The sequence below is a fragment of the Lepidochelys kempii genome, chromosome 3 (assembly GCF_965140285.1).
Source record: "Lepidochelys kempii isolate rLepKem1 chromosome 3, rLepKem1.hap1, whole genome shotgun sequence".
NCBI classification, from domain to species: Eukaryota; Metazoa; Chordata; order Testudines; family Cheloniidae; genus Lepidochelys; species Lepidochelys kempii.
The window spans coordinates 150061137-150084587 of record NC_136382.1 but is presented as its reverse complement, the minus strand read 5'-3'; the positions used below and the strand labels follow the sequence as shown (position 1 = coordinate 150084587).

The 23451-nt window shown below is 44.5% G+C and overlaps 1 protein-coding gene across 7 annotated transcripts; it reads right to left on the bottom strand.

The window, feature by feature from the left end:
• Positions 1 to 401: 401 nt before the first annotated feature.
• Positions 402 to 21464, bottom strand: RNF8 (ring finger protein 8). Of its 7 annotated transcripts, none has more exons than XM_073338525.2 (9): positions 21294 to 21377; positions 18668 to 18722; positions 16489 to 16617; positions 11318 to 12070; positions 9389 to 9448; positions 7154 to 7243; positions 5843 to 5950; positions 4816 to 5020; positions 403 to 2661 (listed from the first exon to the last, which is right to left on the bottom strand). In XM_073338525.2, the coding sequence occupies exons 2-9, from the start codon at positions 18719 to 18721 to the stop codon at positions 2510 to 2512; spliced, it is 1551 nt and encodes a 516-aa protein (XP_073194626.1). In that variant the 5' UTR covers position 18722; positions 21294 to 21377; the 3' UTR covers positions 403 to 2509. The 7 variants fall into 7 exon arrangements, 5 of the variants coding, with proteins under 5 accessions (XP_073194625.1, XP_073194626.1, XP_073194628.1 ...); XR_012158188.1 differs by lacking the exon at positions 18668 to 18722 and adding an exon at positions 2754 to 3806 and having other exon boundaries at positions 2574 to 2661; positions 4809 to 5020; positions 21294 to 21464; XR_012158189.1 differs by lacking the exon at positions 18668 to 18722 and adding an exon at positions 3459 to 3806 and having other exon boundaries at positions 2604 to 2661; positions 4809 to 5020; positions 21294 to 21464.
• Between the last annotated feature and the right edge of the window lie 1987 nt (positions 21465 to 23451).

The window sequence follows — 23451 nt, the reverse complement described above, 5'->3', positions numbered from 1 at the left end:
TGTCACAATCTGGTGCCCGTTAAGGTAACCCTACTTAGCAGAACTCACTTTTCACATGGTTGTTCCTTGGATAGTCTGTCCTCAGAGTGTTTCTGCTATTCTGCTCCTTGCAAAGAGCACATTTAATTTTAAAGGGGGGAAATTTACAGTTGTGAAGGGCTATTTTGTTGATAAAGGGTACATGCAGGTGAGCAATGCCCTGGTCTATCACATCATCTCATCTACACCCAATGCACCTACTACTGACAGTATTGGAAGGTGAGCAGATTTCATTAATCCTAGTCCTCCTTGCATTGTGGTTTTAACTGGCTTTAGGGAAGAATAGAAACCACCCACAGACACCCTGAGAAATTAATTTCTTTGACTTAAGTTTTGGAACAGGTATAATTAGACAATGACAGAAATAGCAAAGAAGCAAAATAAATATATTTAGTAAAAATAAAACAGGCAGAAAGAATAATACAGCAACATGGCAAAATACATCAGATAGAAGAAATCTGTAATCCTTGGGCTCCCGAGAGTTTATCCCATGTTAAATGGAAACAGATCCCCTTCTTCCACAGAGAGACCTGGGTTAGTGTCAACCATTCCCAATCCTCTATCGACACTCCTCCCCCGCAAGTGACTAGCACTTCTAAAGAGAATATGCATGTAGGAACTGAATGTCAAGAGCACAGGAGAGCAGAAAACCTCAAGGTAGTGTTGGCTCCTCCACAGCAGGAGAGAAACCTTATACTGAAGTTTAAGGAGGGTGATAGTTACCTGCACCTTGGTTCCTAGATCAGACATTTTGTCCCTGTTACAATCCTGATCACACAAATCATGTCAGGAGGACACACTTGCCTCATGGAATGGCAGCACCCTTCACACATTCCTGCAGTGAGTCTTTTCTTTAGCACAGGATAGTTTAAATTAAGAAATACTACATCCCTAGGGTTAGGGTGCTGTGTGTTTTAACTATATTAAATTGTTGGCTTATCTGCCCCAACAAATGCAGGGCACAATGGTCTGTGTGATTTATCATACAACTCCCTGAATGAACGAGTCTTTTGGAATAACTTCATAAAAACAGTAAAATGCTAAGGCTGCTATGACTATGAGAAGGGAAAATGTTTTTAACGTTAAGCAACCAGATCTATAAAAACGAGATCAGGACCCGTTTTTATCATTAAAGTCAAAAGTAATTAGCAGAATGAAGTTTGTGTCTCTGGGTGTGGCAGGCAGAACAGCAGAAGCGGGTTCACATTTCTCTTCTTTGAAGCAGGAGAAATACAGAAACGGGTACATACGTACACATGGATAGAGAAATACTACTACAGATAAATGTGGTTTTTTTCTCTCACACACTCAAACAGTACCTTTCAGCTAACAAAACTAACTCAAGTATATAGGCCAATGAAAACAGAACTTCACAGTCAGGTGCTTGCAAAAACGATGCAAGATTTGTTCACCAGCTCTTCAGTGAGGATTTTCTTTGCTGCAAGGCTAGTGTTATGTCCCAGCTGAACAGCAACATTTTGTAAACAGTAAAAATATGTAGATACAGTACTTTCCCCCTTCTTGCCTTGTGTTTTGCCACAGATGCTACCTCCCCACCAGGACCACCGGACATTCCATTAACTCAAATAGCAGCAGCACTTCTGAAGAGATAAAAGTTATCTCCGCTTCCGACAGGGACTGACTAGGTTTTTTAAGTTATTGTTCCTAGATGTGCTCATTTCCCACCTCCTTTAAGCAGGAAAAGGCCTGGAAAGAGAATGACTAAGATGCTTTGCGAGCAAGAGTACAGCACTGGTTAAGGCCGACACTTGGGTAATTCGGTCTTCTCCATCTCTACCTAACAGAAAATAAGTGACAGCAGTAGAGTAGCCAGAGACCCAGCACCCCAACATACAATGAACTGAGCACTCTAGGATCCAAGGACGGTACAGGTACAGTCAGCCAAGTGTTACCGCTTAACGACACAAAGACAAGCATGAGTCAAGCGGTCATGTAAAATCACACAAGGAAAACCCATATTAAACTGGCACTGTACTGGTGTGTTAGGTGTACCTCTGCTATCTGCTGGATGGAATGGCAGGCCTGCTCAAATATCTATCCATTCTCTCCACTAGCTGAAATAAAGGAAACAGACAAACATTTGAATAGGTGTAATTCAACCCAGCAGACAAGCAGCGGAGCATGCAGGGAAACCAGGACGTTATTCTACTGATCAGGTCACAAGTGATCATGGAAATCAAAGTTTGTATGTAAACATACTTAGCATGACACGCATTAGTTTACCCCCACAATTCCAGTTTGTATGCTTTAGAGGGCAAGAAATTATACATTCATTTAAAAACAAAAACAGTGCTCTGATAAGCACTCTTCGTCTGCAGCTCGAATTCCAGGCTGTTCAACGCCTATCTTTCCAAACATCCAGTCCATTCACCTCTGACAGCAGTAGATCCAAGCACACTTGGGTTGATTCTGCATGGCTCACAGGCAATCCAATCTGTGATATGGGAGTTCAGATACCATAGATATCATAGATATCATCGTAGTCAGAGTCCTCCTCAAAGTCATCACTGTCATAACTGCTCATCGACAAGATGGAATAGATAGAAGAAATGATACTGCTCTCACTGTCCGTGGCTGGGTTCACTAAGACATCCTGTTTCTCTGCATTCAAAACATACACAGATACTGTAGTTAGCTGGTGGCTAGATTACAGTCAGTGCTAATTGCTAGAATTCTCTTTGAAACTTTAGTACCTCCTCTTACTGCCACACCGTACGCTTTACAGCAAGTTTTTCAAGCTGTAGGTCTGGAGACCATCTGGGTGGGGCTTGTCTTTTCTATTTATAATCTTGAAAAAACAACATGAATGGGATTTTCTTTGATTTCTTGTATGCGTATTCCAGTTCCAACAGGGCTGCAGGAATAGCACTGAGGGCAAGGAGACATTCTCTTCACCTCTTGTTAATGCTCTCCCTGTTGGTACCCAACCAAATGCTCCCTTGTTGGTACCAATCAATGTGGAGTCACCAGAGGAGATTGCAGCAGCTGGCTACCTCAGGGCCTTATCAGTAAGGAGGGTGAAAAGGAACAAAGTCAGAGAGGGGCATCAAGGAGCAAAAGACTTCGGAGGACAACAATGACTCCATTCAAGCCTCTGGAAACTATGGGCCTGCTGAGGCAGGGATTGTCTGCTGTTACTTGTTTGCAGAGGCCCTAATCTTTGACTGGAGTTCCTAGGTACTATTGAAATATAACTAATCATTCCCTGTTGAGCCTGTCTCCCAGCCAGTTCCCTTCTGGAATCCATGTATAACTGGAGCTCATTCCAGTTTCAGTCAATCTTTCCAACACTGCATAGAAACAAGCTCATCCATCTCACTGAAATGTGTCAAAATAAAGGCTATTATAACACTTTCTTTGCCGTAGTATTCAATTAATAAACACTGTATCGGGCTCACATGAAGTTGGGGCCTGAGGAAAGGATAAAATGTTTGAGAACCACTGATTTCCTGTACGTGAGAATGAAGTGGATTCCCATAAAGACACCATTTCATCTGGTCACCGTTAACTCCACGACAAGACACTTCAATGCTGCTTTGGTGTACTCTACAGATGTGCATATTAGGCTATTACACCTGAGCAGAGTCAGTTCTGCAGAGATGAAAGCAATCCATGAAGCAGTGCTGGAAAGCCTCTGAGCAGTGCAGCATTTTCTGAGGGAATCAGACTGATTTGGCTAAAGGTGGTTTTTTTCAGGTTAGCATTGACAATGTTTAGTGATGTCATTCTGTTTCACCAAGGAGGATCTGAAATATTTCAAAAGCACCTTTTGTTAGGATGGATCCCAAAGAGCTGTACACATTATACATAAAAGGGATCATGCACCCACCTCTAAAGGGGAACCAAGTAGTGATTTAACAGCACACAGCAACAACCATTTTTAGGAAGAGCAGTGGAGAATAAATTCTGTATTTCAGCACCTAGATAGTAGTGATGGGTGCTCTAGAAAGAGATTTGAAACAGGGATGTAGAATGGTGTTACCCACATTGGAATTTTGGCAGGATATCAAGCTTCACACCCTTACTAGTCTTGTTTTAATTACAAGTGGACAGAACCATGGTTTTGTGCCTCAATCATGCTGAGGCACTAAATTCAATATTGACTCAGAGGGAAGAGTGAGACCTGCTGAATCAGCAACACTACATGCAGCACTCCAGTTATCTTCAGCGGTCTCCCATCCAATGCCAACTATAAATTACTCCTCTAAAAAAGCAGATTAGAAAACAATATCCAGTAACTGTGTGCTGGTGCCACGCTTCTCCCTGGCATGTTGCCCGTGGAACTTGCCTACCAGCCCTCCCACCACTCAGCTTTCATATTGACCTATAGCCAGTAGGTTTAACCCACTGTCTAGAAGTCACTTGGTAGATTTTTCAAGACCTGCTCGGAGCAATGATAGTTTACTAAAAATATCACCAAATAAACTAATACTGCTTAGCCTCAGGTAGTGAAGTCTTCCCACTTCCCTGATTAGTACGGTTCATACAATATAGTCTCTAGAAAGTTCCTCAAACTATTTTACAATGCAACAATCTGGCTATGTAACATATTCTGAAATGATTTCCCATCCTAACCTCTGAAAAATCTACTGGAAATATTGACACAGCCGTAACCTCATACAGGAATAAAGGTTCATTCCCAGGACTCTGTGCATTCCTAGTGCATTCCTGTGGTATACAAGTGCCAAAGGAAGTTCTGTTAAAGACACGGAGACAGAGACAGCATTTGTCACACCTCATCCACCCACCTCTCACCTTTGCGCTCTCGGATGAGAGCCAGGCGGTGCTCCTTCATCTCCAAGTTCAAGTTTTCTACCATCCTGTCAATGCAGTTGTCCAGAACCAGGGAGCGCGTCTTGGATTGTATCTCCCGCCTGCAGATGGGACACTCCACTTTACGTTTCATCCATTCATTGATGCAGTAGGAGCAGAAGCTGTGTGCACAGTTCAGAGTGACAGCCTGTGGAGGTCAACAGGAAGAACACCATCAGAGCACTGAGATTGGGATAAAAAAAAAAATCCTGTGAAACTAGCAAAACATCATATGGGCATTTCCTCTTAGAGAAAATATTAGTGCCCTTCTTTAGTACCTGCTGTCTAAGGATCACACAGTACTTATGAAACCACCAATCCTTACAAGACAAGGTACGTAAAGATTATCCCTATTTTTCAGATGGAAAAACTGGTAAATGAAGTAACTCACCCAAGATTACAGCAAATCTGTGGCGCACTCGGAAGAGAACCAAGAACTTCAAAATTCCAGTCCTGAGCCTTAAACACTAGACCATGCTTTCAATTTAAAGCATATTTCCTGAGGCACCACTCCATAGTGAAACTAGATGGAGTTTAATTTTCTGATTCTCAGACACTAGAACAAGGTCATTGTGTTCAGGTTTCAACTGCTAAGAAGGAATTTCTAAATGACCCACTGAAATGAAAATAAACATTTCTATTCATGCTTTAATAGCCTACATTTCAGGCCTAATCTGAGTTGAGTGTCCCTTCTAGGATTACTGAAGGGGAGTCAAATTCTACCCTTAGTTATAGCCATGCAACCCCAGTTAATTCAATGAAATTGGGTAGGTATAACTGACAATAGAAAGTAACAATACTCAGCAAGGGGAGCAAAACAAAAAAATCTGGGTCAGTGTGAATAATTTCCTAGATCTAAAGGGAAGAAACTTAAAAACAACAACAACAACAAAAACTTTGCTTTGACTTTTGAAAATAAAAGCTTCTTAAATCCTTTCCCTTCTGAACAAAGCCATGTCAGTTACTGTACCTCAATGAAGTGTTCAGAACAGATTGTACACTGCAGCTCATTCTCCAGTACATCATTCATCTGACTCAAAACCTCCTCCTTTTGCGCTCTCGCCTTCTCCTTCTCCTCCTGTAAGGAAGACACACATGGTCACCTGCTGAGGAGCAAAGGGTTTACTAAATAAGGGCAGGAGATGGGGTGCAGGAGCAGTGGAGGAAAGAGACAGATACAGCACACAATCCCAGGGTTTTCTTGTTTCAGGTCTGCATTCTTTCTATATGGAGAGGAGAAGAAAGGGGTTTCAAATCAGCAACCACAGCAGTACAGAGAACAATCCCAGACACTGCAGAGATAGTTGTTACAATACATAGTTTCAACAATTACTGACGTCCTACTTTTGTGAAGAAGGTACAAGCTGAGTCAGGCTTTCCAGAATATCTTCCAGATCTTTCCTAACTACTTAAAGGATATTTCCTTGAAGCAAAAATTCACCGCAGGATGAACTTGGCATAAAAGGTCTAAGGTCAGAAGAACTATTGTAGCAGCAGGAATAGAAAGTATCTGTTCAGCCAAAACGGTTCAAATGGAGGAGTGCAAAAAAACAAGTAGAAGCTTGGGAATTTAAGATGCTTCCTTGGTCTCATAAAGTGATGTAGAGTGAAATGTAACAGGTTGCTAGTCACCAAGGTATACTAGGCATCTGGTCTACTTCCTAAGTAAAATGGAGAAAGTCACAACCAAAGCTACATTTAAAACAATTTTAAGGTTCTGAAGGAACCGAAAGTCAAAGGAAATGCAGCCAAAGATGGGAGATGCCATGTCCTCCTAGAGTAGGCACAATAGAGAGCTGTCTCGATTGCTTTCCATCATGCCCTAGTGCAGGAGGAGACATGCCTTAATTCAGTCAATTCCTTTGCTGTTTTCAGTCCCAGATAGAAGCTCGATGCAGTTTAGTTGTATGAACTTTAACAGAAAGTGAAACACTAGTTTTCAAACTCACTCAGTTCGGTAGGGCTTTTTTTGAGGGAGGGAAGATTGGGCCACTGCTCCTGCACATTGTGCCACGTTTCTCTGCTCTGCACTCTCTCTTTGGGTTTGAGCTTCCTCTACTAATGCCTATTCACAGTGCCACTCCATGTAGGGGACTGTCAAAACAAGGCATCTTTTCCTGTCATCCGGAAAGCAAGCCAGTCACCTCCTCAATATACAAGATTTCCACTGCTCCAGGCAATCGGAAGCTCTAAGGAAAGTACTGAACAACCTGTTTCCTCCATGGCAGCAAATTGTGCTGCTCTAATGAACATAACAGAAAAATCAATTTCAGTTCAGTACCTTAGTCGCTTCCAACTCTTTATTCTTTGCTTGAATGATCTCTTCAAAATCCTTCTTGCTACGGCTCAGCTCATCCATCAGGGCACGATGCTGTGAAAATATAAATCCAGAGAGATTCTCATAACTTGCCCCAATGAAACGTACATGCTCCCTACCATCCTGATCACTCACAGATTTTTGCCAATTTTTTACTGAATCAGTGCAACATGAGCCCAACTCCTAGGGGCTTAAGGACTCAAATTACTTCTTTAGATGAGGAATCAAAAGGATCAGTCTTCTATAAGCAAGTAAAATGTAGGCCACACGGTAACGCACAACTGGAAAAAACTCAAGCACTAAGTAAACAGACTCTCAGTTAAAAAGGGTAATACCCTTATGTAATACATCAATAGATGGGTTAGTCACTGGATTCAGTATAGGTCAGAAAATACAAACCCAGTTTATCAGAAGTACATTTCTGGGGAGATATAAATCATACCCCAGTTGTGCCTCACTACACCAGGATGTGCAGGAATGGTGTCCCTAGCCTCTGTTTGCCAGAAGCTGGGAATGCGTGACAGGGGATGGATCACTTAATTATTACCTATTCTGTTCATTCCCTCTGGGTCACCTGGCATTGGCCACTGTTGGAAGACAGGATACTGGGCTAGATGGACCTTTGGTCTGACCCAGTATGGCCGTTCTTATCTTATCAGGTAGTGACATAAGAATTTGGGGGTTAAATCCCAAGAGGTTCCAGGGTTTTCCAACTCCCAGTGGGAGTGTCTCCTTGGGCTGAGGGTAACCAGGATAGCCCTAGTTAGCTTCTTATCCATACCTCAGGCCTTGTCTACACTAACACTAACTTCTGTATAACTTATGTCGCTCAGGGATGTGAATAAACCACATCCAAGAGCTGGTGTGGACAGCGCTATGCTGGCCGGAGAGCTTCTCCCACCAATATAGCTACCGCCTGTCGCAGAGGTGGAGTTGTTATGCTGACAGGAGAGCTCTCCCATCGGCAAAGAGCATCTTCACCAGACGCACTGCAGCGGCGCCTAAGTAGCACTTCTAATGTAGACTAGGCCTTAACCTAATTAGGCTCTGAGCCTAACAAAAAATCTGGGCTCCTTTCAGGGAGGAGCAGATGGTGCTGCCTGCTTAGATCCCAGGACAAGGAGCAATGGAGACACAAGAGCTGTCCCATTCACATTAATTTACTTTGGTATTTAAACACAAAAACAGATGAACAAAGTTCTTTTATTTTAGTCATTCTAGAAAAAATATAAATATAAGTATAAATATAAATAAACCTAAACCCCTTAATAAAGACACTGGACTGATGGTTTATAACAACAATCTGTAACCCACTAATCTCACTTTTTGTCCTATGACTAAAGGGGTGTTAATGGGCCACTTCACCTTGAATGGTCCCATCAAATATGTGCTAACTACTTATGCTAAACTATCTGTTCATCTTGTATTTAGCTGTGACACTCTCAGGCACGTCTACACTACAATCTTAAATCAAGGTATGTTAGGTCAATTTACAGCCACCACAGTAATTACTGCGGTGGCTGATGTCCACACTACCCTCCCTGTGTCGGTGGTGCACATCCTCACCCGGAGCTTTTCCAGCGACTGAAGGGGAGAATGGGGGGGGCACAAAAACTTGCCAGTGAAGACATAGCCTGACATAGTTAGGTCGACATAAGGTAGCTTATGTCGACCTAACTCTGTCGTATAGAACAAGCCTTAATACCTTTCCCAGACCTGAAGAACTCTGTGTAGCACAAAACCTTGTCTCTCACCAACAGAAGTTGGTCCAATAAAAGATATTACCTCAGCCAATTTGCCTGTCTAATATCCTACAACAACACTGCATGGAAATACCATGACATATGCCAATAAAAGCTGATTTAGAAAAAAGAAAGCAGCAGCTAGAGATGTGACAGCTAGCTTATAAAAAGCCAGTTAGCAAAGGTTCAGCCAACTGAGAAGTTAAATATTCATTGAAGCTACCTAAAGCTTTTAGATTGTATTTAGTGTATTTTTGCTCTTTTTCCACAGTATTTCTGTTTGCCAGTTATCATGGAGTGTGGAACTTGTCACCGATATCACAGAGACGAAAAGCAGTTGCAATCTGTTCCTGAGGGACAGTCCTAGGGCTCCTGGCCAGTTGCGGGAATAGCAGGCAAAGTTTAGGCATTCCCCACATTACACAGCTGGACCACGCCTAGCTTTGTAGTAAATTACCTCCTGCAGAACCTGGGCCAGTTGCTCCTTCAGATTCTCTTCCCCTTGCTTCTTCACTCCCTGAAAAAATAAGACACAAAAGGAGAGTTTTGCTGGGAGGAAGAAAAACAATTATGGAACCAAACTAAGCAATATAAAGAGGTCAGGAACAGCTAGTTAATTATTTTTGTCAAGATATGGTCACAGTCCAGACTCCAGAGAAAAATAATAATAATGATAATAATAATAATAAAAAGATAAGTAAATAAAAAGATTTTGGGGTCCATTCAAAAGTGTCTGGCAGTCCGGCTTTGGCCCACAGTCTGCCAATTGACTACCTTTGGGCTAGAGCAGGGATCTCAAACTCAAATCACCATGAGGGCCACATGAGGACTAGTACATTGGCCCAAGGGCCACATCACTGACACTTTTTCATACAAAGATATAAAAGCCCACCCCTCTGCCCCCGGCCCCACCCGCACTACACCCCTTCCATGAGGCCCTGCCTCTTGCCACCTCTTCCCTGCCCCCATTCCAACCCCTTCCCCAAAGTCACCACCCCATGCCAACTCCACCCCTCCCTGCCCCTATTCCAACCCCTTCCCCAAATCCCTGCCCCTGCCCCGCCTCTTCTCCGCCTCCTCCCCTGAGCACGCAGCTCCCGGCTCCTCCCCCTCCCTCATGGAAAGCGCTAAGTGCCTGGAGGTAGGTGGAGGAGCAGGGACCCGACGCGCTGGGGGCGGGGGATGAGGGGAGCTTGGCGGCCACAGGAAAAAACACCGGGGGGATGGGGTTGGGAGCTTGGCGGACCGCAGCAAATAACTCCACGGGCCGCCATGTGTTTGAGACCCCTGGCCTAGAGGAACAGGGAGAAGAGAGAAAACAGGAGTTTCTCTCATGTTCGAAACAGATTAATTAAGGAAGTGTCGCCAGTGTAAAGCAAACCTAAGAAATATCTCACATTCAGTGCTTCCCAGGCTCTTGAATGATCAGAGCCATTTAAACTCACACATTATAACTCTTTGTAGACAATATCCTTCGGTATTAAATATCTGAAACATCTCCAAGTTATTTTAGCTTTAATGGGACTAAAATGTTCATAAGGCAGAGAAAGGGAAGTAATAGGCTGTGAGTGGGGAAATGGAAATGTTTTAACTCCATTTGGGAACATCTAAAGAGATTAATTACTGTAGACAACTCCCACCTCTGCTTTGGATCCCTCCTCCAGCATGGGCAGAGAGAGAGAATCATCTGTCTTCCTGTATGCAAGGGTTCTACAATGAAATGTTCAATTATCTGGACCAATAGGTTTTCCTGGGTGTTCCCAGTTACTAGGCAGAATGACCAATCCACTTTCAGTTGGATTCTCTCTTGCTTTCAAACATACTTGTTAACAAACTCAAGTACAGAGAGACAGAGACCAAAACTTTTTTTTTTTTTTTAAATCTGACAGCTAGTTACTTATCTGCATGAATGTATACAGGCCTGTAAAACTTCCAGATTGAGCACTTTGTGAAGGAAACCGTATTTACAGGTAAGGAAATTGTCTAATGAATAAAATGCAGGAAGGGCAATCTGGATCAATGGAATAGCAGTGCCCACTGATTCTCCTGCTTGAATGGGAAGGGGCTTCCAATGCAACTCAGTCTTGACCTGGTAACCTATGTCTAGAGGTAGAAGAGGAGTTCAGTCTCAACGACCCAGTCAGTCCTTGTCCTCTCTACAACCACAAGGGAGAACACAGAAATAATATTCATTTCACACAGACTATTCAGCTTTCAAATGGCAATAATGCTTTTTACTATCAATTTGTGCTGAACCTGCCTTTGAGGTTAAACCCCATTACTAATCTCTTGCCTAGTCAAGCCCCTCTTGTTTCTACCCATTCTCTAGGTCTGTATGTTTGGCATACTTTGGAATGGATGATAATTTCCATACAAATGGGCATACCTCCAGAAGCTGCTGCTGCTGCTCCTCATAGAATATCTTCTCCAGTTGTTGCACCCTCTGCTGCTGATGTTCCTGTTCAGTGCACAACTGGTCCTGCAATTCCTGCAGCTCCTGCTCCATCACCCTGATCTCTTTTTGGCCAGACTTCCTGCTCTTCTTCACACTCAAAACAGCTGTCTGCTTCTCGTCCACCTTGACTTTCAGCCTCATTATATTTCCCAGGGTTTTCCTCAGCATTTCCAAACCAGTCCAAGACTGTGCCAGGCTAGAGGCTTTCTGGTCCTTATGGCTAAGAGATATAGCTTTCTCAGAGTTCATAGGATTACAATACACTGTAGCTTTATCCTCCTCCATGCTTGGTCCAGGAGAAGGTAGCTTGACATCCATGTTTTCTGTTGGCTGTTTGGCCAGTTCTGCCCTCCCCCATGAAATACCCAAAGGTTCACTATCGCTGGACACTCTGTCCCTTTTAGATCTTGAATTCGAAGGGCCTTCTACTCCAGATGCCTCTGATTCCTCCAAACTAAGTTTACGTTTAGTTCTTGCACCCTTAGGTTTCCCCATCAGTTGGTCATTCCTCGGGGCTAAAAATGGACTAACTTTCTCCCATTCTTCCTTAATCACTTCATATTCATATTCAGCAGTTTCTTTGTTATCCAAAGGCACTCCTAGTTGAATATGATCTCCTTCACCTATTGGATAGGCCTTTGAAGGATCAAGACGTTCCTTATTCAACCAAACACCATTTAAACTCTGAAAACAAACAGAAATCAGCAAAACTTATCAGGAGGACTTGTGGCACCTTAGAGACTAACAAATTTATTAGAACATAAGCTTTCATGAGCTACAGCTCACTTCATCGGATGCACAGAATGGAACATATAGTAAGATAAATAGACAGATAAGTTGGAAGTTACCATGCAAACTGTGAGAGGCTAATTAGTTAAGATGAGCTATTATCAGCAGGAGAAAAAAAAACTTTTGTAGTGATAATCAAGATGGCCCATTTAGACAGTTGACAAGAAGGTGTGAGGATATTTAACTTAAGGAAATAGATTCGATATGTGTAATGACCCAGCTCACAAAAGCTTATGCTCTAAATTTGTTAGTCTCTACAGTGCCACAAGTTCTCCTGTTCTTTTTGCGGATACAGACTAACACGGCTGCTGCTCTGAAACAAAACTTATCAATGTACATTTAAGTTAACTCCTCCACAAGTTATATTTGGTTGCTGCAAACAAAGCCTACCTTTTCAGAAAGAATATTTCAAAGACGATTCAACAAATTGTCTAACTAGCTTTTGCACTACCCAAACAACTGAGTCAGTGTCTCTTTTTCGTGTGTATGTGTGAGAGAGAGAAATTTAGTTATACCACTAGTAAGGGTTTTCTTCTACAACTCTTAAGAATAAAATTGATTTAGGCAACCACATGGAAGAAAAGGAAGGAACTATCTACGGTGGTTTAAAGAAGAAACAATGGTCTGAAGCTTAATGGGAAATGCTTGAGCTAGCCCCTAGGAAAGACTCTGCAACAGAGATCAATGACACACTGGAATGATTTGTCAAGAACACTTATTTGGGCATGTCACCAAAGAGTTCAAGAACAGGCTACAAAGAAAGACGGTTAAAGGGACTAAATTTATACAAAAAGAAAGCAGAGGGGAAAACGTAAACCAGCTCTGTACAAAAGTAGAGAAACACAAAAGGAAAGAGAAGACATACCAGAAGATGTATAACATAGCAATGGTTTTATACTAAAAAGAGGGCTATGTTAGATTAGACACCAAGAGAGGAAAAACTTCCTAACAATAAGAACAAGTTGAGAATTGAATTGTGCTCAGTACAGACTGTAGTGTCATCAGCAATGGAAGTATCCCAAAGAAATATGATAACAAGCTTGAGGGAACAGTAGAGATGATAACATGCAGCAGGTGCAGCAAGGGGTTACATTCAGTGGTGAGCTGGAGCCGGTTCGCACCGGTTCGCTGGAATCGGTTGTTAAATTTAGAAGCCCTTTTAGGGCTGGTTGTCCAGCAAGAGACAATCGGTTCTAAAAGGGCTTCTAAATTTAACAACCGGCCACTCCCCCCACTGATCACATCAAAAGTGGTACCTTAGGTGCCGACTCCGTGGGTGCTCCGGGGCTGGAGCACCCACGGGGAAAATTTGGTGGGTGCAGAGCACCCACTGGCAGCTCCCCTCCCCGCCACCAGCCCCAGCTCACCTCCGCTCCGCCCCCAAGTTACGCTCCACCCCACTCTGCTTCCCCGCCCCTGGCTTCCCGCAAGTCAGCTGTTCGTGCGGAAAGTCTGGGAGGGCTGAGAAGCAGGTGGCGGCTTCGCACTCAGGCCCAAGGAGGAGCAGTGGAGGTGAGCTGGGGCGGGGGGGGTGGGGTGCGAGGAGGGCTGCCTGCGCAGCAGCAGGTAACTGGGGGGGGGGGAAGGAGCGCAGGGGAACCGCTCCCTGCCCCAGCTCACCTCCACCTCCCTCGGCCTGAGTGCAAAGCCGCCGCTTGCTTCTCAGCCCTCCCAGGCTTCCCGTGCGAACAGCTGATTCACGGGAAGCCGGGTGGGGGTGGGCAGAGCGTAACTCAGGGGCAGAGGCAGAGTGGAGGTGTCCTAGGGCCGGGCGCGGGGCAGGGAGCTGCCAGTGGGTGCTCTGCACCCACCAAATTTTCCCCGTGGGTTCTCCAGCCCTGGAGCACTCACAGAGTTGGCACCTAAGGCGCCACTTTTGATGTGATCAGTGGGGGGAGCGGCCGCTCCCGCTGCTCCCCCCCTCGCTACGCTACCCCGCTCCTAGGAGCCAGAGGGACCTGCCAGATGCTTCCTGGGAGCTGCCCCAGGTAAGCACCGCCGGAACTCCCCACCTCGCCCCCCAGCAGGTCTCTCTGGCTCTTAGGGGCGGGGTGGGGTGGGCACCCACTTCGGTGGCCCACGAGACTCTCCTGCCCAGTTCCAGGGGCAGTCAGTGGACAGGGGAGGGGGCTGGATAAGGGAGGGGTCCCGGGGAAGGGGGGGTGTCAAGGAACATGGGGATTGGATGGGGGCGGGAGCGGGCCATGACCCCCTCGTGGGGTGAGGAGGCCACCCTTTGTTAAGATTTTGGCAGCTCATCACTGGTAACATTTGATGACTTAGCACAATGGTTTCCAACCACTGCTATATACTTCAGGACTAGAACTTCAGATTTACATGACTGGTATGGTAGACACCTCTACCTAGCTTAACAAGGAACCTCTGTTGCCCCAATGAAAGAGAGGTTGGTATAGCCAATGGTATTGCTGTGGATGACTGGTACCCCCCAGAAAGATTGGACACCACAGATTTAGAAGGTCTCTTCCAGCCCTAACTTGTAGGAAAATTTGGAGATCAGTAGTGCAGTATTGTACAAATATTTCAAGGCAACTGACTGCAGGACTCAGCAAGGCCTTTTCTACTCTGATCTACTAAAAGCCAGCTAAGGGGTGCATTTCAACACTCTCAGAAATAGAATGAGCATAGTTAAAGAATGCCCTCTGACTGAGAAACTATTGAGAGAGAACAAAGTGAAGCATCACAATGCAGTTAGATATACAACCTCAACATCCAGATCATCTAGAAGCTCTCAGTTACCCTAGCCCCAGAACAGAAACTGGAGCTTTGATCCTTCACCGTGTATTTTCTTGCCTTTGTGGACAAAAAGAACAGAGGTAGAGCTGCCATCACAGACAACACATTGTTCACCCGGAAGAATTTTAAACAGCAAATGTAAAAACAGAAGGTCTCAAGTATAGGAAAGAAAAAGTTAATACCTTTTATTTTTAGTTTACTTTTATAGGGATCTAGCCTATTTCTCGTCTCTATTTTTCCTTCCAAGAAAAGTGTGAAATTTACTTCTGTGGAAGGAGAACTACAGCTAAAATGGTGAGAAGGTGCATATGAACAGATGATTGGGGTCAGCACATCTCCTCTCCCTTACTGTCTCCAGTGGGTGCACACAAGTCACTCTGCAAGGACTGTAGTAACTAATCTTCTATTCAAAGTACAACACCGCTGCTACTTGGGGCTGTGTGCAGGAGACAGAGGGCTGCTGATCGGGCATGAGGGATCTTTCCCTTTAAAATTTACTCCTCTCACCGCATTTCACCTCCAAAATAACTGGAATCTGTTGACTATTAGGGCATGCTGTAGAGCCCACCTCTTTTCCTGGCTCTTAGGGAGGGAGGGATTCTTGGAGCTAGTATTTGTAGATGGGAGATTGGTTATTTTCTGGGGGTTTTTTTCATATTAAAAATACAAAGCATTTAGAGTCTTGGCTATGCACTTTGTATTGTGTGCATCAAAACAAACAAGGTTGAGATTTTAATAATGCTCATTGTACGTCTTCTAATCCCTCCACCTATTCTTGGCCTTACAACTGAATCCTTTATAAGTCAACTTGTACTACAGAACATTCCAAATGTTACATCTAACTGGTTTTCACTCAGCTTCCTGACTTTAATAATTTTCCAGCCTGAAGGAAAGTGTGGGGAAAGGGACTTGAATTAAAGGGGCAAGCAACTTGCCATTGTCAGCAAATGAGATAGTAGGCATTTTAGAACTTGAATCTCAATTCTCTACTCTAGCCAAATGATGAAGATGTGTTTCATGTCCACCAATGGAATCAAAAGCCACTTTCATGATCAGAAAACCATCTCCAACTTTAGTTTATTAAAACTAAATTATAGTTGTGCCACTACAATAACTGGCACCAGCATTTAATTAACATTGCAAGAGCAATATCCTTTTTAAGAATGCCAGCCTTCATAGTTATTCTTTGCACAGCAATACAAAGTTCACAGACAGGCTCTTAGGACCAATACTCCCCACAGCATTTCACTATCTGATAGCATTAAAGTGCTCTATTAAAGAGAAGAAGCTAAAAGCAGGAAGTATCCCTTGTAGTCAGACATGAATAAGCCTCACACTGCATTCTGGGCCTCAGCTAGGATGAAGTTCCAGATTCGGGGTGCGCAACTAGAAGCAAATGTTCCCATAGGTCTTTTACCCAAGTTAGACTATATTACAGCATGACTCAAGGTTACCTGTACTTCATAACTATGACCCCGCAGCTACTAAGACACAGCTCCCAAATGGGAAGTCATCTTCAATATCTCTCAGTGCAATTAAAACTCCTTCAATCTCAGTACCTTGTTGTCTGTAACTGTCCACTGGCCTTGTGCATTCTGCTTGAAAACACAGTGGTAACGAGAGATCATCAGTGGGCAGGTTTTTGAGACCAGCTGGTAGGTGAGACCAAATCCTCGGCCTATAGTTACCTAAAGATAAAAACAGTTTAATAGCCACCATCAGCAACAATAAAGAAAGAGTGATCTGCTTTGATTTTAAATACAGTAAAATAAACACATGGTATGAATTAGCTTTGTACAGTAGTTTCTACTGGGGTACAAAGTAGTAAGTTTAACACTAACCACACAAGTGGTTACTACTTATAACTTTTATTGAACGTGACATAACTTCACGTTTAAATCCAAGAGTCAAAAGCTAGAGGGAAGCCTTGAAAACGCCTGACGCACACTGGTGTTTTAGGAGTGGGGAACATTTGTGTCCATTTAACCAGGGTGGATGTGATTTAAATCATGATTTAAATCACTAGTCAGAAAGACTTGATTTAATCATGGATTTCTACATAAAAGTGCATTCCTGTTGGGTGAAGATCCTGCATGTTCAGACATGTTCCTTTCATCATCTTCAACGCGGCTTCCTCCTGAGAAGGAACACTCCGCATGATGTTGTTTCCTTTGGGCAACCAGGCCTTGCATTTCTTTGTTGCACTGTTTGAATTTTGCACGCATGCCTGTCTTACCCACAGGCAGGGGAACTTAATTAAAATATTCCCAAACTGGGTCTCTTTTATGGACTGCTGCCATTATAGGTTTGCCCTTCTCGTGAGAGACTGGTCTGGTAGATCTCAAATCAATGAAGGCTACACTCAGAAAGACCTCAAGACTTCTGGAATATGCTACTCAAACAGTTTCACTTTTCTTTCTACTGCCTGTCCCTCCCTTCTCACATTTATCTCCAGACTTCTTCTCCTTGTCCAGATCTATTCTGCCCCAACAATCTTCTATTCACTGAACTTTTTGAAACTTTGCACTCTTAGAGAGAGGTAAGGGATGGACTCTGTGTATACAAACTGAGGGGGACAATAGGGTTGAGGTCTGTTATTTTGCACCTCTATATATTATTTATTTAAAAACATTTTTGCTGTTAACAAGCATGTTATCTCTGGAGACACAAATCCACAGTCTGAGAACCGCAAAACTAAGCATCTGTGATGGTATCTTCTAGACTGAGCCCTGAGTCTCATTGAGTAGATAGAAAGATTAACCTAAATAATCTATACAGAAGCCTGTGGAACACTATAAGATTGGGTCCCTGATCCATGAACTATTGGAATTCATTTACAAAACTTTTCTTAAACATTACATGAATATATTATCTCATACTATAGAGTTAGAATTTATAATCCCTATTCCATGATGAGATATCTTTGAGCTATAATCTTTAGATAGGTTTTTTCGTCAAAAAGCATTTTATCAAAAAAATCCAAATTTAAAAAAATCTGATTTTTTTTATTTTTTTTTTTTAAAAAACATTGATATTTATCCACCCTAGATTTAACCGATAACAAATCTCCTTTAACTGAGTACTCCAACAACCAACCCTCTTCTGCCTTCTGGCTAGAATACTTGGAGCACATCTTCACTGGCAACGTGGCTTGTGCAGAGCCTCTCCCAGCGCTCTGAAAAAAAAGCCACCTCCACAAGGGGCATGGCTCCCAGCGCTGGTGCTTTGTCTATAGTGGCAGGTTACAGCACTGAAACTTGCAGTGCTCAGGGGGGTGTTTTTTCACACCCCTGAGTGAGAAAGTTGCAGTGCTGTAAAGTGCTAGTGTAGACAAGCGCTTAGTAAAAAGTCTCTGATAAAAGCTTCAGAAAAAACGTGAGGCTAGCATCCTCACATTTTCTTTGTTCAGAACTGAAGTGAGCAATCTTAGAAGCTTTAGCTGCATAAAGTCCTTCAGGTTGGTCAAGCATCTACAGAGACATTGATGTATAGCAGTATGACTCTCCAATCTTACTTGAGACAGCTAGAATCTCTTACTGAGCTGGAGTTCAGACACTGAAGGCTCACTTGGAGAGGAGAATTTTCCTTTTGAATAATGAGAGCAGGAGTTGTGGTTCCTCTAACTTGGGAGAGGCTGAAGTTTTTTATTGTTCAATCTCTAAGTCAATTTAACAAAGCATCTGAACAGTTTAGTTATTTCCTCCAATCCCTGTGACTCTCACAGGAGTCATCATTTACCTGAAGAGTATGGCACAGCTGAAAGACAGTCATCAATGCAACTTGAAAGTTCATGCTGAGAAATGAAAAATACCATTGTGGTCCAACAATTAATAGCAAAGGCAGCAAGATAAAGGTAACATCATTGATGTACTGTACTTAGATTTGATAACAGATGACATTTTGATTAAAAAACTAGAACAATGTAAAATAAATATGGCACACATTAAAGGGATTAAAAGTTGGCAGATAGGTCTCAAAATGTAATTGTAAATGGAGAATCACCATTGAAAGGGTGTTTCTAGTGGGGTCCCACAGGGATTGGTTCTTGGACCTATGCTATTTAACATTTTTATCAGTGACCTGGAAGAAACACAAAATCATCACTGATAAAGTGATGACACTAAAAATGGGGGAGCGGACAGGCCCCTGATTCAGAGCAATCTGGATTGCTTGGTAAACTGCACACAAGCAAACAATATGTGTTTTAATACAGCTAAATGTAAAGGTATACATCTAGAAACAAACAATGTAGGTCATACTAACAGCATGGGGGACCTCATCCTGGGAAGCAGTGATTCTCAAAAAGATTTGCAGGTCAGAGTGGATAGTCAGCTGAACATGTGCTCTCAGTGCAATGCTGTGGCCAAAAGGGTTAAAGTGACCTTTTGTGGCATAAACGGGAATCTCAGGAAGTAGGTTATTTTACCTCTATATTTGATACTGGTATGACTGCTGCTGGAATACGTGTCCACAATTCAAGAAGGATGTTGATAAATTGGAAAGGATTCAGAAGAAACACAAGAATGATTAAAGGATTCCTTATAGTGATAAGAAAAGGAGTACTTGTGGCACCTTAGAGACTAACCAATTTATTTGAGCATCCAATGAAGTGAGCTGTAGCTCACGAAAGCTCATGCTCAAATAAATTGGTTAGTCTCTAAGGTGCCACAAGTACTCCTTTTCTTTTTGCAAAGACAGACTAACACGGCTGTTACTCTGAAACTTATAGTGATAGACTCAAGGAGCTCAATCTATTTAGTTTAACAAAGAGAAGGTAAACGGGTGACTTGATTACAGTCTGTAAGTACCTACATGGAAAACAAATATTTAATAATAGGCTCTTCAGTCTACCATAGAGGTTCTCAAACGGGGGAGGGGGAGAATTATTTTGGGGAAGTTCTATGACCTGTGTTATACAGGAGATCAGACTATATTACAATGGTCCCTTCTGGTCTTGGAAACTATGAAAGAACACAACCCAGCATTTCACATATTTACCAAACAATCCAGAATTGTGCCGAAAGTCACATGATCCTCAAGGAAGTGAAAACTTACACATGCATACATCAGTATTGATCATGTCTTTTTCAAGGCCCTGAGTACTACTCCACACATAAATTACTTAACCGGTATCTACTTTATATTAGTCATTTCTGATTATTGTACCCTTTTTAGCTTCTGTAAGGCACAGATCAGAAAGACTCATTTTTACAGAGGATTCTCACCTGTTTCTTACATGTCTTGTTAATCCTGATTTTCTAGTATTGAGAGGGGAAATTAACTCACTGCTTAAAGCCTTATTTTGGTTTTTTTGTTCCATTCTGTTTAATATATATCTGGTAAACAGCAGGGTGGAAGGAATCTGTCAGAATTTCAGCATCTCATTCCTTCAATTAAAGATTGAGAAAGCCCCCACTCCAGTTCCCTGAACCTCTGAAGAAAAAAAATTCTGCTTCCCCTCCATCACCACCCGCAAACATTTTAGGCCTTTTCGATGTCCAAGAGGAAACAAAAGGTCACAAACTCTCTGCTAGGACTCTAACACCTAGCAGGACCTGTAACACCTCTGGAGAAGACTTTCACTCATTCAAAGGACCATTAAAAAGCAACTCTGAGGAAGCTGCCACCACTCTGTCAAGATTTCCACACTTCTGCCCTAGTCAGCAAAGAGACCCTCCGCCTGTAAAGCAGAGGTGGCTTCCCCCAGTGAGTGGGAGGAGCTTGCACTCACCACTACCCCCTGGACCTCGCCCCCCACCACCAAAGAGACAAGGGCTGGAATGGAAACCAACCAACCCTCGCCCCATACCCCAAGGGCTGCTGCCTCTACAGCAGTCAACCAGGGATACGCATACCCCTGGGGCTACATCAACTCATCTAGATATTTGTCTAGTTTTACAACAGGCTATACAAAAAGCATTAGCGAAATTAGTACAACATAAAATTTCACACAATGACTTGTTTACACTGCTCTATATACACTATACACTGAAACGTAAGTACAATATTTAAATTTCAGTCTATTTATTTCATAATGATATGGTAAAAATGAGAAAGTAAGCCATGTTTCGGTAATCGTGTGCTGGGACGCTTTTGTATTTTTATGTCTGATTCTGTAAGCGAATAGCTTTTAAGTGAGATGAAACTTGGGGGAACACAAGACAAATCAGACTCCGGCAAGGGGTACAGGAGTCCGGAAAGGTTGAGAATCACTGGCCTACAGGGCTCAGGGCCCCTTTTCAACAGTGGCTTTGGGGCACATGGGGAACACCAGGGAGCCCTCAGCCCCACCACACCTCACTGCCCCCGCCCCCCACCACCAGCCCACGGACCCCTTCCCCCTGCTCATCAGCCCCCGCCTCACCTCGCCGCCGCCGCCGCTCTCCAGCAGGAGCCACTGGCCGCTCATCCCCACTCGCCTGAGGCACCAGGTCCGGCCGGAGCCCCCCGCGGGCGAGGAGCCGCCGCGCTCCGCCATCCCGCCTGCACCCTCCGGCCTCGGCAGCAGACAGGAGCAATCGCTAACGGGGACGGTGGCACCATCCAACTCCGGGCGGCAGGACGCTCGCTTGCCTCCGGTGCCCACAACAAAGATGGCACCAAACCCACGGCGCCTGCGCGGGCGCAGCAGCCCAGTCAATCGATGCCAGAGCCGTAACTCTAAAGGGGCAGGCTCTGTTCTGCGCGTGCTCAGAATTCACCTCGGCGGCCAGCGTCTGCAGCGGCGAGCCCAGCCCGTCCAGCTGCTGCTCTGCGCTTCACTCCCCCAGCCCCGCGACTGTTGTTACTGGCTGCTGCGTGGACTCAAGTTAGGGCCATAGGTTGCAGGCAGGGGTCAGTGATGCTCAAACCGTAGCTGCCCCGGCCTGGCTGCTGAGATGTCCTGCTCCCCAGGGTACAGGATGTGGATCCCAACCCTCCAGGGCTCACCCTCTGGGCCATGATGCCCACGAACTGAGCGGGAGGAAACCAGCAGATCTCCAGCCCCCATTGCATGTTTATGAGAGGAAGCTACATGGCTCTCTCCCCCCGGGGCCACCACGGCTCTGTCGTGTGTACTCAGGGTGCTGACCCAAGCCCAGCAGAATAGGCCCACGGACTGTACCGGCAGTACGGTAAACTCAGGTGAGAGCTTCACATGTGAAAGCCCTATCACCCCTTGCACAGAGGATTGTCAGTACACAAACAACTTGAGGAACGATACAGAGGTCAAACATGTCCTCGGGTCCTTTCACTTTATGGGACTTAGAGGTATTACCTGTAACATGGTAGGTATACAATTTTGACACAGAAACATGATTTTTTCCAGGTTGTAATCTTCATTTGCTGTTGCCAACTCTCGTGATTTTATCACAACTCCCACAAAATTTTGATGTCTTTCTGAAAATGTCAGCTCTTGGAAGCAAGGAATTAAGGGAGAATCTCACCTTTCATTTAAAAAAATAAGTTTCTGTCCTAATAGGGAAAAAAAAGTTTGAAAACAAGACATGAAGGTATCGTGAAGTCACCAAGGACAAAGGCAAAGAAAAAGACCCCAACATTTTTTTTTTAAATCATGATTTTTTGGGGTCTGATTCATGACTCGGGGTTAGCAATGCTGATTATTATTGAACATTGGAGATATGGAAAGTGTTGTCCACAACAAAAGAAACCTGGGCCCCAGCATGCAAAAGTTAATAAATATATGATGCACAGGGCCCCAAATCGGTGGAACTGAACAACAGGCTAAAGGAAAAGTAAGACCCACCAGCTGCCAGGCCAGTCAGAGAGGAGTCAGGGGGACAATGCTCAAGGGTCCAGGTTCATCAGAGAGGGGAACTAGGGTTGCCAACCCTCCTGGTTTCACTGAGAGTCTCCCAGAATCAGGCCCTATCTCCCAGAGGCTACTGACACCAAAATGGGAGATTTTATGCCGCTAAAAGTCCGGCAGCGTAGCGGGGCTAAGGCTCCCTGCCTGCCTTGGGCCCACACTGCTTCCGGAAGCAGCCGGCACATACCTGTGGCCCCTGGTGGGAGACGGGCGGTCTCTGTACGCTGCCCACGCAGGCGCCAATTTTTGTTGGTGTCACTGGGTGCTCGTGCCCAGGTCCCAACTCTGCCCCCTCCCTGCCCCTATTGGACCCCTCCCCAAATCCCCACCCCAGCCCCGCCTCTTCCCTGAGTGTGCCGCATTCCTCCTCCTCCCACCTCCCAGCGTGGCAAACTCTCGGAGCCAGGGGGAGAAGCAGGACACGGCGGCACGCTCAGGGGAGGAGGCGGAGGCGAGCTGCCGGTGGGTGTAGAGCACCCACCAATTTTTCCCCGTGGGTGCTCCAGCCTGGAGCACCCGCAGAGTTGGCGCCTATGGCTGCCCGTGCCCCAAGTGCCAACTCCACAGCTCCTATTGGCCAGGAAGTGCCCTCTGTTCCTCATCTCCCCCAGGAGCCGCAGGCTGCTTCCAGGAGCGGTGCGGGGCCAGGGCAGGTAGGGAGCTATCTTAGCCCCACTATGCTGCCAATTGGGAGCCACCCCAGGAAAGCACC